General features: G+C 37.4%; 1 protein-coding gene across 4 annotated transcripts in view; it reads right to left on the bottom strand.

The window, feature by feature from the left end:
- The window catches only part of TRRAP (transformation/transcription domain associated protein), a 76,340-nt gene that overhangs the window by 18,907 nt on the left and 40,968 nt on the right, over nt 1-16,465 (bottom strand). For all 4 annotated transcript variants that reach the window (XM_032703768.1, XM_032703770.1, XM_032703769.1 and 1 more), the window contains 14 exons: nt 15,763-15,965; nt 14,992-15,113; nt 13,891-14,104; nt 12,978-13,157; nt 12,476-12,622; nt 11,684-11,803; nt 11,105-11,392; nt 9,683-9,820; nt 9,273-9,385; nt 8,648-8,783; nt 5,487-5,678; nt 3,215-3,410; nt 2,701-2,966; nt 1,871-1,971 (listed from right to left, as the gene is read on the bottom strand). In XM_032703768.1, coding sequence (XP_032559659.1) covers nt 1,871-1,971; nt 2,701-2,966; nt 3,215-3,410; nt 5,487-5,678; nt 8,648-8,783; nt 9,273-9,385; nt 9,683-9,820; nt 11,105-11,392; nt 11,684-11,803; nt 12,476-12,622; nt 12,978-13,157; nt 13,891-14,104; nt 14,992-15,113; nt 15,763-15,965 — 2,416 coding nt within the window. The remainder of the gene's footprint in view (nt 1-1,870; nt 1,972-2,700; nt 2,967-3,214; nt 3,411-5,486; nt 5,679-8,647; nt 8,784-9,272; nt 9,386-9,682; nt 9,821-11,104; nt 11,393-11,683; nt 11,804-12,475; nt 12,623-12,977; nt 13,158-13,890; nt 14,105-14,991; nt 15,114-15,762; nt 15,966-16,465) is intronic.

The raw sequence follows: 16,465 nt of genomic DNA, 5'->3' as shown, positions 1-16,465 counted from the left end.
GTTACTTTTTAGGCATAAAAATAAAGGATGAGAAAATTCCCATAAGCATTACTGAAATGAAGACATTTTTAAAACATTTCAAGCCTCCTTATTAACAGAAAGCTTCATTTCTCCCTTACAGAATAAGCATTGAAATAAACCATACAAAAGTAATGCAATGCTTGTTCGACTCGTTTTTGTAAAATTGCCTGTACTTTTATTACAAAAATATTAGCTTGGAGGATAGTACTTAATTAAAATGACCAGCTATTGAGGCAAAACTATGAAAAGGAAAACAGCTTTGTCTGTCATGTATTAGTTTCTAGGTTACATTAATATTCCTTGCTTTCAGAGGCTTCCTGCACCCCGGATGGAGGTTTTGAAGTGAACTACCCCAGCAGCAGCTGATGGATGACTTTGTATCACTGCTTCCCCTCTATAGAAAGGGAACTTCTCTGTTTTCTTTTCTCCTTCTCTACAATCCATCATCCTTGACACCTCAGATGATTTTCTTAAAATGGTTTCTATCACCTTGCCCAGCCACTGGGCAGCACGGGGTGATGCAAGAGCAGAGGTGACCTTTAACTTCAGTTTAGTTGACACACAAGTAATCACAGTCACATTTTCAGGTTCAACACTGCCCTTGGTCCCAGCTGAAACCTTCTTAAATTCCTCACCTCATGGTCATGCCTGCATATTTTCGGTAAGGTTAAAAAAACATCAGAACCATGTTTTAAACAGAAACCTTTATCCATTTTATCCTGAAGGAAGGGAGACAATTTAGCTGCAAGAATTTAAAAAAATTAAAAAGCATGGGGGAGGTACACTTCCTTCTCTTTACACCTCAACTAAAATTAAGCCTGTGACCATATAAAAGCCCACTGCACTCTCCATCAAAGTAATTGCATTCTGCCTATTTAAAATTCTCTCTTGTATCCACAGAAGATATTCATCATTTCCTGACTTAAATTGCTATGTGAGGTTGCAATGCACAGCTTAAAACCTGATGGATTTCATTCCTTAAGTGGCCACAATGTAGTGGTAAAGGAATTATTCCTTCCATATGTAACATGTAGCAATGCTGCCATTAAATCCCAGGCGTATTAAAAGCTGTTGAAATTGGAAGGGGGTTTTTTTGGCATCGCCAAACAAAATTTGACTGCTGAGATACTTGTTTACTGAATTAAAGAGAGATCTTTCTCAAAACAGTAAAATGCCTGACAGTACAAAGCAAAACCATCACAAAAGTCGTGTGAAAGCAAGGCTTGAACTCAGGTGTTTAATTGCTGCAGTGCAAGATGTCTCCAACACACACTATATGAGGCTTTTCAATTCAATTATCTGAAATGAATGTTCCATTTCCACATTCCACACACCAGATTTACCTGAGAACTCTGAACTACATCACCACACATTTCCCCATGTCTTGACCAGCTGCAGCTATTAAAGGGACACAGTCAATGACAATGAAACAGAAATGAGAGAAACAAAGCAACCTCCATTTGCCAACTACACAAAGACATCAGTTAGACATCAGTTTTTCTGAACACTCACAGAACAAGGGAAGAAAAAAAAAAAAAGTATCAATTGAGCAAACCTATTCTCCCTGCCTCTTCCATCTCATCCCATGAAATATAAAACTTGGAAAAAATCCAACTGGCGCAATGTTTGCTTTAACCAGATATTTCCTCCAATACTTTGAAATACGACCAACTGTTACATCTTCAAACTGCAAAGGAACTCTCACGGATACTTTTACCTTCTTATACAGTTGTGACAAATTTTAGGCTGGTAGAAACATATGGACCAGCTTTTCTGCTCCCTGTGTTGAAATACTTCAGCTGCATTTTTCTCAGCTGTGTGCTGGTGCCTCTTCCAGCCAGATACTCACTTGTTAATCTGTGCCAAGAACATTCCCTTCAGTGCATAAAACTCAGCAGTCATCTCCTTGGTGAAGTACTTCAGATTGGTTGATTCAATAACTTCAAGACCCTGTTAAATAAGTCTTAGTGAGAAAAGCCTTTAAAATGGAAGAGTTTATTAAGATGAAAGTGCCAAAATATTCTCTTGAAATTTAAATAGCCTGAGTTTCTAGCATTTAATTTTCATTTTTAAAAAAAAATAGACTGAAAACAATTTTAAGTTTCCACTGACCTATGCAAAACAAATACATATAGACAACATTCATCAGGTTATCTTTTTCACTTTAAGTTATAATATTATTTATTTTATGTTATATTTATTACAAGGTCCATTTGCTGATCACGTGCCAGTGGGTTTTGCCTGAAATCACATTTTTCCCCTTTCAACACATACAATTTCACTTTGGTTTGACAGCATCCACCACTCATGAATCAGGCACTTAGCATTGATTTGGAGCTTCAGTTAGTCTTGCAGTAGTGGGGCTTCTTCCTATGTAAATAATTTAATTTTTCAAGTCCCTTCCATTTATCAATCTTGTAAGATTTCAAAAAATATCCTTCCACTTTACTTTTAGTTCAGCTGATTTTTAATATATTCACAGTTTTCAGTTCAAAGAGGACATTAAATGCTTTGGACTATAACAGCAGTACTTAAACCACCACTCCCTGCAGGGTGTAACGTGGCCAAGGAAATTCAGACCCTGTCCTGGACACAGGGAGCCTGTTTAAATCAATATATCTGATGGCCCCTGTAATCCTACGAGTTCCAAGGACACCTGCAGTGCTAAAGCTGCTGTACCTGCATACATTCATTTTTGCCCATGACTCCAGCCAGCTGCAAGTAACATTTCACTTGCTGCCGAATCTTCTGGAAGCAATCCACGATGGGCACGGTGGGAATGGTGTGGATGCGGCTCAGGATGTCCAGTGCCACGTTGACCAGCCCTTGTTTCCGAGCTATCTTTCCATACTGGATAATTGCTGATGCAGAGGCATGAACTCCCAACATGGCATTGTTGGAACTGGGATCATGCTGAGAACTGTTTTCATAGGCAGTCACAATGGCTGGAAATACACCATGAAATGTTTGTCGTTATAAATAAAATTATACATACAGTGGCACCTCACACAGCAACACATATGAAATGGATGACTTAAGGTAATGAAACACTTAAATGAAAAACGAGTAAAATCAAAAACTTGTCAAAATCAACAATCCTGTACATTGAAATAAAAAAAACCAACCAAGAACTTATTTCAGACAATGTCTGGAATATTCTCTGATGAAAGCACACTGGACCAGGCAGATTTACCCTGGTAATGATGTTGTCTCCACATGAAAATGCTGCTCCAGTGGGATAAATCATCTGATACAATAGGTAACCTGTTTCTCCAAGTCTTTACAACAGTCTTCATATCATGTAAGCTGTTGTTCCTCCCCAGATTAGTTGGTTGCAATCCTGCATTTATTTGGGCTGCTTCTTGAAGTTCAATTATTTGCTGTGCTGCCTAGAAAACATTAAACAATATAAATATAAATTAAGTATAAGTTCTCTGGTCAAATTAAGTATAAGTTCTCTGGTCATGATCTGACTTCTTGATAGAAGCCTGAATGTTCAGAGAAATAGTATCTACGTGCCTCTGATGTGTTACTTAGATTCTGCAAAGACCTGAGCTTTGGGAAGTTACTGAAGTTTAGAAGAGGTTTTCACTGACCTCTCCTCTCCCCAGATTAAGGAGAGGAACAAACAGAAGATGGCAGCAGTCTCGAACCTACTAAAGGCAGCAGACAGTTTGTTAAAACTTCAACCACCTGAAGAAAAGGTCCACAAACTTTAATGGAATTTAATTACCTGTAGTACAATAAAGCCAATGTAGTATTCTCTAAGCTACCACTTGGCAGATAACAGTTGTATTCATTGTTAATCAACTAAATGAGATAACTATTTGAGAAAAAAAAAAAGGCAGTCCGAATTTACAGAGTGAAATCTCTTGAAACAAAATAAATTAAAGTAATATTTTCCTACAGTCATCTCAGTATCAGCTCTCACAATAGCTTAACCTTCATCCTACACCCATTCATCACATAAATTTAATTTTCTCATGGGTATTTAATCACATACTATCTGATATTAAAAAAAAAGTAATTACTGCAGTGCAAATTCATGCCTGCATTTGTACCTCTGTCAGTCACTGACTAATTTATCATTTCTTCATGAGGGATATATACATATTAGATTGTTTTAAAAGCTTGTTTTAATTGATATCTGAAAGCATTTTATTTAGCAATACTAATTCTTTCATGCTACAGATGCTGCCATTCTTGGTGGGGGAAAAATACTTCAAGTACGTGTGAAAACTTAGTAGGAAGGAATTAAATTCATCAAGAAGCCTCCTTTTGAGCTCACAAACTGAACCTATTTACTTGACAACTTTCTCTGAATATGGAGAAAACTTCCAGATTCATTCACTTTATCTGATGCATCCACTTATAAAAACTCCAAGGTATGAGCTGCTGTGGGAGGTAGTTTTAGCAGAGGTAATTTTAGCAGAGGTACCTTCTTAGATAGTGTAGATTAGTTACTTATGAATCACACCTAGCATGACACACAGGATGAAACTATTCATTTTAAACAGAATTATAGAAGCCATTATATCAAAGAGAACTCAGAAATCAAGGTCTTCTGCACTTCTACAGGTTCATTCATAGTTCTGAGCAATGGCCCTTCAAGAAATGCATCCCTGTTATGAAATTTCAGATCATGTTGCACTGAGATATTCTACAATTGCTCCCCTGGGGATGAAAGGTTTCCTCCACAGGAACAAGATCTAATCTTCATCAGGTATATGTTTATAGGACACTTAAACAGGGACAAAGTCAGCTTAAATGAGAAATGAACAGCATGTTTGCCCAGATCCCACACAGCCAAGCACAATCCTGCCCCAGCCCCACTTCCACACTGGCTCCAGCTGTACCACACAAGTCAGATGACATGAGGTTCATTCTCAAGAAGCTGCTGAAAGCAACTCGAGGCCAAATCCAATTTTTTTAAAGATGGATTTAGGCACCTACTTCCATTAAGTTCAATTTGGCCATAACATCTACCCTCAAAAATTCTTCTCTTACAGTTGCAAAATGAATTATTTACATAATTAAATCCAAGACAAAACAACAGCATGTTGATATTTTACACATTTCAAAAGGAAAAAACAAAGTCCATTTTTGTTATGGCAACGTACGTATGAAAGTTGCAAAGGACACATCCCATACATTTTTCACCATGCAATACATGTTATTTCATTTCGCATAATAATTAAATGCATATTCCATATAACCAGAATCGTACCAGCAGCTTCCCAAAAGTATTTCTGGAGGTCTTAAAAAAAAAAAAAAAATGGTCCCAGTTTCTCACGAACTCTGAGAAACAAGTACATTGAAAAAAAAAAAATCAAAACGCGCATTCCGCACCTTTTAATCAAAAAAATACCATTCTGAAAAAACTATCGACTAAAATAGTTTACACTCATAGTTAATGAAAGTTCTCGAACCTGCTGCTGGGAAACAACTGGCCTTTTCACTCTTACCTGGAGAAGGGGAGTGTGAACGTGTGAGACGACGTGAGGAAGCCTCCGCCATTCCCGGATGGCCAAGCTGCTCGCCATCTCCACCAGGCGCTCGATGAAGTTCAGCTGCTGCTCCTCGGGGTGGCAGATTGCCAGGTACCCTCTGTACATGTTCACTTTCCAGGCCATCTCTTTTGGGCAGCTCAGCTCCACCTGGTAATAAAATGGTATCTGGTAAAGATCATTCGTACTCAAACCGTTAAATTATTTTTTTAAAAGCCTTTTTAAGCGAACAGCTTTAATGTTTATCAATATTATCTCGTTTTCTAAAAATATCAGGTTAAAGCATCAATATTTATGTCACTAGAGGAGTTTCACCTCTCCTAATGTTACTGGCAAGGGCAGGCTAGCAAATAAATTGCCAGTTCTGCCCAAGAGTAGAAGTGCCTGGGTCCAACCTGCTGTTGGGGTGTTTTTACACTGACAACTGTAATGCAGCTCAAGGCAGCTGAGCAGTGAGAGCAGCCCTGCCACAGGAGCAGGAAGCTCACAGCAAACCAATTCACCTTGTAAAAAGTGGAAAAGATGCTTCTCAGCAGATAACACACAACACACACTACCTCTGCAATGCTTCAGGGGCTCCAGGACAAGTAACATCAGCTTCTCACTTAAAAAGACTCTGTCCCTTCCTGTCAGCACATTATGCAGCATTACACTCCCTACTGTCTGCTCTAGGGCATTGTTTAGTTTACGAAAATAAACAGCTAATATTTTTTCAAGTAATCTACAACTAACCTTCCCATTTATGTTAATTTCTGAGCACAGGTGCAAAGTCAAGTCACAGTGCTAAAATAGTTTAAAAAATAATTTTAAACCACTTTCTTAAATCCTGGAACAGTAGAAATATGGCAGCTAAACTCAGCAAGGCACCTGAATTGTCCAGCACCTAAATTCTGTAAGCATTTTACAGTAAACTTGCACTGAGCCAGTGCTCACCAGCTGACACTGTAGGTCTTTAATCTACAACTTTTTCACTCCCTTTTCTTCTGCTTTACATCACACCCTTTATGGTTTGATGTGCAACCCAGAAATCCCTCTGCATTACCCTGTTGTTGATATACTGTATGGGAACCACTGCAATTGTTATTTCTCTAATCCTCAGCTGACTTCTACACCTGAGCCAGCAAAGAGAAACTGCCAGGTAGCAACCTGACACTTACACAGTGAAAACAATCTCTTTCTTTATTACATTATCTACTGCATCATTAAACACAATGGCAATGTGAGCAAATGGAAATGAGTCTTGGGTCCTATCAAAGGCTACTTGCTGTTTTAATAGCTCAACATTAATGGATAGATTATTAAAAATCTTTCACAAAGATTTATGAAAACTGATAGATATATTTGCCATCCTTTCTGGCCTTTCTTGTGAATCAACCATGGAACTTGATAAAAAACAGCCATGTTAAGGAATATCAATAGAATTGGAGTAGTGAGTACAGCAGCATAGAATCAATTATTCTTCCAGATCCTAATATTTATGCAAACGTGTCCTGACACTTCCACAAGAACCTGAGTAGAGCTACAAAAGCTCCATTTATGGCTTCAGCAGCATCTTCTCCTTAGTCATTTAGTAAATGTCTCATTACTGAAAATACCTCATTTAATATAACTGCAGCTAGAGCATATCAGCACTTACTCGAGGTTGGCACTTCCACTCAACTTGCAATTCTCCAAACCCAGAACCTGTCAGACATGATCTATTTTATTCTGTTTGAGCTCAAGGTTTATAACACACTGTACAATACAATTCTTATTTCAGCCTTTAAAAGTTTCTCAAATAAACTTATTTTTATAATTAGCCTCTGAAGCTGCACACTTAAATAACACACAAAATACCAAATGTTATAACAAAAGAAGTTAATCAAAATGTAAATAGCACCTCTAAAGAAAATTTTTTTGCATATGCAGCTTGGTACTTACAGATTTGGCTTCACATGGGCTGATAAATGATAAAATCCATATTTAGAGACACCTATTTAATTTGAACCATCAGTACTACAAACATAGAAAAATACCATTTCAAATGTAGCAATGAACCCCCTTAATTTAGGTTCCATCAAAAGACAAAGCTACCTTTAATCAATGTAATAACTTTTATGGTTTTCACAGTTTAGCCTTTAAAGCAAAACATACTGATTGCATCCACTTATTTTCCCCTCTGACAAAAGAAAGTGTTACAGCAGAATAAATATAACTACATTTTTTTAAAAAACGCAAAATTCAGCCTGATTTTGAAGGAAGTAAGAGAGACACACAACCCTCATATTTCTCATGCGAGACTAAGCTGTTACAATGAAGCAACTGGCTGGAATATTTTATATACAGAAATTAACTCTGCAAGATACTGGAATTAAAGGATGCTCAGCATTTTTCATAATCATGTTGTATCTTTTGCAAATTTTATGACACTATACAGCCAACTGTCAATTTGATGTGTAACACTATTAACTGGTAGGTATTGCTTCAAAACTTAAACAGTATTGATGAAATAAACTCCAATTCACTGAAGGACTAATTGTTCTGGTTCACTCCCTGCAACATAAGAAAACACAGCCTAAGGCTTTGCTCAGAGCTCTGCCAGTAAAACTGTATGTTAAATATGTAATTCACCCCCTTATTGCAAATTCTGGCATCTTTAGCAGAGTAACTCCAGTAATGTCACAGCAAGCTCCTTTCCACTTGTGATTTAATGCAGTATTCTCACCTTTCAGATTTCAGTTCTACATCTGGTTTATGTTGCTATATTAACGAAGCACAAGTGAACAGCTCTACCTACCATGAAAAGAGGATGTGTTTCCTTAAAATTAAATTAAGAAAAAACAAAGCCAAGAAAAAACAAACCAAAACAAAAAACCTCCAACATTATCCATCTTTTATAGAACAGCAACACCACATACAATGTTAAAAAGAATCCCAGACAATCCAGTGGTGACTCCAACACAGAAATCTGTCGTTTGCCACAGGAAGCCCAAGATGGCTGTATGGCCTGGCTTTTTACAGCAGCTTCAAGAACAATAACCACCACTTTATTCACATGGAATGGCTCTTAAAAGAGTTGGGAAGATACCTAAGAGAGGATGAGGAGAAACTAAACATGAGTATAAAAAGCCCCCACTCACCTGCACCAGAGCCTCCTTCATAGCAATCCAGTTTGAGACCCTCCATGCACACTTCAGCACGAGGTAAGGATTTATATGACCTTTTGACTGGCCATATTCTGTCAAAGGCTCCCACTGGTTCAGTTCTTTTGAGCAACTAAGAAAACCAAAAGCAGTGTCAATTTGGTTACAAAAAAACCCCCAAAATTTCAATAAAACTGGCTACAAATGTTGCATATCAGAATGTTATCTGCATATTTGTTTGTCTACAAACAGCTTTGCAAGCACTGCAAAAGTTTTATCCAGATGGGAAGATTTTTTTTTTAATTTATTTATTACCAGTTATAATATAGAAATCTGTGAACAGGGAAAAGCTGCATTTTGTGTGTCCCAGAACAACCATTTTAAATAGGAAAAACAAATTTTAACTCCAGTCTTTTTCCACCAATAACAAATTACATTTTTATAGCAATTCAGGCATATCACTTCTGAGGCTCTGTTAAGGGAATAAAAACCAGCTTATTTGATTCCCTTAAGTTTTCCCTGTATCTGAGCAAAGTCCTGAGATAAGTTTATTCTTTAAATCAGCAGCAGGGTATTTTCCTTCTGTTGCAGGGTAAAATACTTGTTCTACATTCAGTCTTACCGAATCCAGTGGTCTTCCCAGAGCTGATACTCAGGAAAGATGGAAGGGGAAGCGTTGTTCCTTTCGTGCTCCTTTTTAGCCTTTTCCATTGCTTTTTCATAAGTTTCTTGTGCCTAAAGAAAATTCAACCATTCTACCTTTCCATCTGCTGTATATACAATAACTCACTCTTTTCTTTTTAAAAACAAGTGATAAGAAAACCTTTACAAATGAAAAATTAGTGGATGTGCTCAAAAATCTCACCTTACCTAGGTATTATACGGCCTTAAACTACTACTGAAGTTTAAGAAGACAGTAGGGAAGCTGTGGCACCTTTTATCTTAGAAGACTAAAGTTAATAATTAATATTCAGAGTTTTTTCTTGCTGACCAGAATACTCATTCTGATAATTTCTAATATTAAGACTGTACCTGTTCAAAAAAGCCATGCTGTTCATAGGCAATGGCTGTTGCTGTCTCTGGGAATTTACAGCGTTTCTGCCACAGTCCAGCCCACATATCCTCTTCTTGTAACAAGGAGTAGAGCTCAGCAAGGGAGTCCAGTATCTCCTAGAATGTTAAGAATATGTATTTCTCCACAGTCAAGCTGTCCTTATAAAGCACAGCAGATAGCAAACCTTCACATTCTACACCGAGGCAAGTTGAAAAAGACATGATATAGAGATGTCTCTGTAATAAAAACTCTTTAAAACTCTAGAAGGCAAGCACTTCTTAACAACCACGCACTGAGAACACTGCATAACAAAACAATCCTAAGGCTTGCACACTGATTCTTAACACAACAGATGAAATCATAGAAAACAGAACTGTTCAATGAGCCAGCAACTTGGTCTTTAAAGTAAAAAACCATAAATCTGTAATATTTAGCTTCCTCAGCTGATCTGCATAGGCAGATCATACCTGCTAGACTATTAAACACAACAGCACCTCAGCAAGGAACTCTATTTTGTTTAGCTAATAATTCTTTAAAGCCACACACTAACAGATTTGATGAGGGAAAGTATATTCCCTTTGAGGGAGAAGGTCAGTATTGACTTCTACTTCAGATTTAAAATTGGGGGCAGAAATGGTTATATCTAGTTCTACAGTGCTGCAGGGAATTAGTGTCAAAAGCAGATGGATAAGAGGGATCAAGAGAAAAAATTGTGAAAATATCAATGACAGATGAAAGAAAAGCATGAGAAGTAGGTAAGACAAAGTATTAAATATTGCATCTATTCATAAACACACAAGGACAGGAATTCCTTCACTGAAGGAAAAAAAACCCACCACTTTAACAGGCTTCTAAATAAAAAGATTTAGAAGCAATTGTTCCTTTGCACTCAGCACTGGTGAGGCCACATCTCCAATCCTGGGTTTAGTTTTGGGCCTCACACTACATGAAACATTTTGAAGTGCTACAGCATGTCCAGAGAAGGGCAACAGAGCTGGGGAAGGGTCTGGAGCACAAGTCTGATGAGGAGCAGCTGAGGGAGCTGGGAGTTCAGCCTGGAGAAAAGGAGGCTCATGAGGGTCCTTATCATTCTCTAAAACTACCTGAAAGGAGATTGTACCAACGTGGGGGTCGACCTCTCTTTCTAAGTAACAAGCAATAGGATAAGAGGAAACAGCGTCATGGGGAGGTTTAGATTCGATATTAGGAAAAATGTCTTCACCAAAAGGGTTGTCAAGCACCAGAACAGGCTGCCCAGGGCAATGGTTGAGTCACCACCCCTGGAGGTGTGTAAAAAACATGTAGACGTGGCATTTGGGGACATGGGTTAGAGGAGGACTTGTCAGTGTTACATTTTCCTCTTCATGTTTCATAAGGTATTTCAATTAATATAACACTACCTGTTGAGGAGGAGTTATGCTTTCCTGTTCATAAAATTCTGTTGTCTGTTTAGGCTTAATCTGTAGACTCAGTCCTTTTTCAAAGGCTTGGTGTTCCAGCATCAGTGTAGAACGAAACCAGAGGTTGTGAGTTTTACCCAAGTATTTCAGGACACAAGGTCTGATGGGAATGGGAGGAACACACTGTGACATTGCTTCCACAAAGCAGTTCAGGGCACTGGGCTGGCAGTCTCGCTGCACCTGATGGCTGCCACTGCACAAGAAAGGGCTTATTTCACCTGCTAGAGCCTAGAAGAAAAAACATAATAGTTATCTGATCATTCAGATTCTTCAATTAGAGAATCTAGATTTAAAATCTCTCTAGTTGAGGGAACAACCCTCTGACAAGTATATTTCTCTTTGAAAATTGAAAGGCCCTATTTCTTTCAAAAGATGTGTTGATAGAGGTTACAGCATTCACTAGTCAAAGAATGGCAAACTTCTCCAGGTAAGTGAACAAAGTCATCACAAAAATACATTTTCCTGAAACAGCAGTCATTTACAAAGAGGAATCTGTAAGTGGGAGAGAGAGATTCTCACATGTTGTTGTCTGTCAGACAGGATTTTCCAAAGTCGTGAAAAAAGCTGTATCCAAGTCTTCTCTGCCAAAGGTGTAGAAATGTGACATAACTGAACAAAGGCACTCAGCAATGCTCCAGTCTGGGAACAAAGAGATTCACACAAATAGGAAAATACAATTAATACTGTGGAAAGACAGTTCAGTTATACTGTACTAATACAGAGTAAGCAGTAATGCAAATGCCTTTCCAACAAAAATAAGTTTCCTTTAGCAATATACACTTGTAAGAATAAATTCATCCTATTTTCATGTTGATAAAGACTGATTCATTACTGTAACCATTCTGAAAAAAAAGAAGGAAAAAGGAAAGAAGATGACTTTGGTAATAGGAATGATCAGGTTAATTGGATAGAGCTGTTACTACTGTGAGAGTTATTTCAACACAGCTTTCAGCTACAATTATTTTCTTAGAAATTATTTAATCATAAGATGCTGATACACATTTTTGATTCTATACCCTGTCTTTGTCATCATTATTTTCTGAACCAAACAGTCGAAACACACTTACAGGTGAAGGAGGATGAAATTCAATTTTGTAGGAAAGGGATACAGTAATAACTATTGATGAAGTGAAGGCTTAAGAATTTTTTACCATATGCAGATAAGAAATTACATCAGATTATGAGACATGTCTACACAAGAAAACTTAGCTTAAAAAATCAGAAGTGTGAGATGAAGAAAGAAAAATACACCTCAGATCAGTTAGAAGATTTCAGTATTAAAGTGATTTGTCACCAACAAGCTGTACCAACCTTCACTTCTCGAAGAGAGTCAAGAAATTTGTCATGTCGGTTGGTCAACATGTGCAGCTGATTCCCAATGTCCTTCTCCGAAAGTTCCTTGGTTTTTGGTGTACTGGTCTGATCTCCTGGAGCCAATTCAATGTCTATTTCAACATCCTATACAGAGGTAAATAACTTAGTAAGCAAACACAGTTATCTTCTATAACTTTTGCTATAGGTATTTTTGCTTTTTTTTCCCCAATACAAAATATTCTCCTTATCAACTTATTTCAGGTCTCACTATATCTGCTACTTCTTCAGGTTCAGATATGCAATTGCTGGAATGCTCTAGTAAAGAAAAGGCTCAATGAGTGAATGCAAGTTCTGAGAAATCCATGCAGGCTTAAAACACGAGATACACCAGCAATCTGTACACATCATCTTCAAGACACGTTCTCCAAACTTATGTGATGAGAAACTAAGAAGATATTCCATCAAAGACATTTTTTCCACACTATTTTCTGTCAGGTACCTCTTCTTTGGATTCACTGTTTTCCCTTTCACGAGGCTCTTGTTTGACGTGGGTCACCATAGCAAAGGCTGCCCTGTCGTGGCTGTCAGCAAGGTTGATGACATTGGTGATGGAGGGCAGCATGGCCCCCTGGCAGCTTGTCCCAATCGTGGTGTTCCTCTCACACACTGCCAACAGGAGCTGAGACATGGAAAAACAAGAGGAGTTTTTAAATATACATTTAACTGTAGTATTTCAAAGAAAACATCACTACGGTTTAATTTTTAAAAACAACGGAAAAGTTGCAATAGTGTGTTGAAGGCCTATGTATCACCTTTATTCAATAGAATCTTCTGCACCTAAAGCCTGCATTTTGTATTTTTTAACACATATAATTAGTGCCCTTAATCCACTAATGTATACAGACTCTCAATGCTACCCTAAAAAGGATGTTCACAGTCCTTAGACTCATGTTTTAATACATACATTGTTAAAATAAAAAGGTTTGGTCTCACCTTGTTTTAAATAAGCAAAGATGCAATTTCATTTCAATGCAATCCCACCTAACACTTGTCATACCACCAGAGCACACGTTGTAGCTTTAACATTGTAGTTTTCTGGAAACCATCTACTATAACAATTCTTGTAGTTTTTATAATCATTATCAATTGTGAGAGAGGGCTTTTCTTAAGAAGTACTAACCTGGTCATTAAGCTTTTGGCAGAGAAAATAGATTTTAAACATTTATATTAAAGCCCCTTTCCAAGCATCAGCATCTCAATGGTTTAGACACTGTATTTATTTTTAAGCACCACAGGAAGTATCTGAGGCAGCAGACCTGGTATTTTCAGCTTTGATATGGATAATACACACTACAAGCATAGGGAACGAAACATATTTCTAACTGTATTTCTGATACAAATAACTTCCCTACCTCGATGCACTGCTTTATCCAGAAGTGATTTCCCATGGCTTCCCAGTTTTGGGAACAGGTCACATAAAGTAAACGCTCATAAACACGACGTTTCATGGAATTGTCGAAGACCTCAAAAAACTTGGCTCGGATGAGTGGCTGGGCACAGCGCAGACCCGACAGGAATGCTGGCTCCAGTTTAGCTGTAAGTTCACTACCAGAAAGATTCTCATCCCTAAAGTGAATAAAGGTGAAATAACAGAGACATTAGAAAGAGAAGCCTCCTAAGTTTTGTATATAAAATACTAAAACTCCAGAGAGGTGATACTCTGTAAAAGCCCTTGTGGTGTGGAACACGTCCAGGCGTGGTGTTTTGAGAGAAACAGCAAAGAAAATATTCCTGCTTGTTAGAAAGCTGCCCTAGAACAAAATCTTATCATACGTGTAAACCACTGAGCCACATGTGTGTTCTGTTTGAAATGACAAATGTTATTCATTGATAAAAACTTCTGAACACTGTGTCCATACAAAGGCTTTGCACAGGGAACCAGCAAACAGCCCAGCAGCAAACAGGGACTGCAAAATAATGGGAATGAGCAGCACAACATTAAATACCTGGCATTTGTTGATAAGGTAATATTTGTAAATAATGTAATATTTACATTATTTCATCATGATTCAAAACTTTTCAGTCTACCTAGCAAAGTAATTCTCCTGAAAGTCTAATTTATAATAGAGTTTCCAGAAAAAAAAAAAAAATCTTTATATCCTACAGATGTGAAAATACAGATTTCAGCTGTCACCACAGTGCTGAGTATACAATCAGCTATGAGGATGCCCTGGGATCTTGTGAAAGGAAGCAGTTGGGGTCGTGGAGATATTTTATCAGTGCCAAAAAGGAAAAATCCTTCCTAAGGAACTTCTATTTTCAAATTGCCTTCCATAAATACATACTGTGGTCTCACTGAAGTGAATGGATTTTGCATTTTAGAATAAAAAACATGCATTTAAAAAAAATTCCTTAATTCAGACCTAAAAAGATTGATGACATGTTATAAAGGTCATATATGGTACAAATTATGAACCAATAAGCTGCAATAAATGATTAATTGCTATAATTACCTATAGACATAGTTAACAAGGTCTAAGAACTGGGCATTTAATTCAAGGTCTTCTGGAAAACGCTTTTCAATGTAAGTCATCATTTTCACCAGTAAAATGGACTTCTCCCGGAGAGTAGGTGTCTGTGTTAAAAGAAGACATGATTAATTTTGTCAATTCATCTTCAAACATGCAGAGGACTAGCACATTCAAAGTACAACTCAGCCATCCTTTATAGGACTCTTGCACTTTTGAAGTACTGAAAAATAGCTTATTAGGTCACAGTTCTTAAAAAGAAAAGTAACTCAAGCATTTATCCTTCTAATATATGCTGGAGAATTTTAAAATTGTGACTTTACCAGGGTTAAGTTGTTCAATGATTATAAAAATCTAACACAGCACTACATTATCAAGTACTCAGCTCTAACAGAAAACATGGAAATTGAGGAGGTCACAAAATGTTACAGAGTAGCATGATATATACCAGCATTAGTCATCTTCCTCCTGAAGAATCTCTCTATCCAGGTTAACCTGAAACATATTTTAGAACTTCCACTTTAAAACTTTCTCAACAGCACTTGAGATCAAACACCGAAAATAAGCCCATAAAATGCCAAGCATCTATAACTCCAGCTATTTTCACAGGGAATGCAAAGTAGTCCAAACCTCATTGAGAGCATCTAAACATATTTAACAGATCATTACAAACCTCATTGTCAAAACTGATGAATAAGAGTGGCTTATAGTTATTTAGTATTTGAGAGCAATAATGATTTTATCTACTCAATTTACCTGATTAGCTGCCATTGGGGAATTGTTTTTCACCCACTCTTCCACTATTTTTACCACTGCACGAAGAATTTTGGCATCAGTAGATTTTTCAATGAGAGATGTCAGAATGGCTTGTATAAAATTTTTCCTCATTTCCATGCTCATCACAGCCAGACGAGTTTTCACAAGATCCAGACTGAGCATTACCAGTTCACTTGTACCTGCTAGGGATGCAAAGAAAGGATTAGAATTGTGTACACACCTACAAAACATCTCAGAAAAAAACCTTCAAGATAAGCTACTGTAATTTGAATACTAGCAACAACAACATCTATTACTTGGAAATACATCCCTAGAAAGAATGTTTTCAGAATCACTACTTTTCACTCCTAAACAACTAAGACAGACCCCAAGGCCAGACTGGGTGGGGCTTGGAGCAGCTGGTCTAGTGGGAGGTGTCCCTGCCCATGGCAGGGGGGTTGGAATTAACCATTTTATGATTCTGTGATTCCTTATAAAACCAAATCCATTCAAAAATCCTAAAGGCAAACCTGTGTGGTTTTCTTTCAGTAAATCTTCAGTAAAAGGTATTATAGACCCCCAATACTGAAAAACCTGCCATTACTCCTGTGAAAGAAATTCTCTATGATGCAGCACATCTAATTCTGTTCAGCTAATTTCCTGACCTGCTTATCTGTCAATTTTAATAATTTCCCAATTGTTT

The sequence above is a fragment of the Chiroxiphia lanceolata genome, chromosome 16 (assembly GCF_009829145.1).
Source record: "Chiroxiphia lanceolata isolate bChiLan1 chromosome 16, bChiLan1.pri, whole genome shotgun sequence".
Classification (NCBI taxonomy): Eukaryota; Metazoa; Chordata; class Aves; order Passeriformes; family Pipridae; genus Chiroxiphia; species Chiroxiphia lanceolata.
This window is presented reverse-complemented; position numbering and strand designations above follow the sequence as displayed.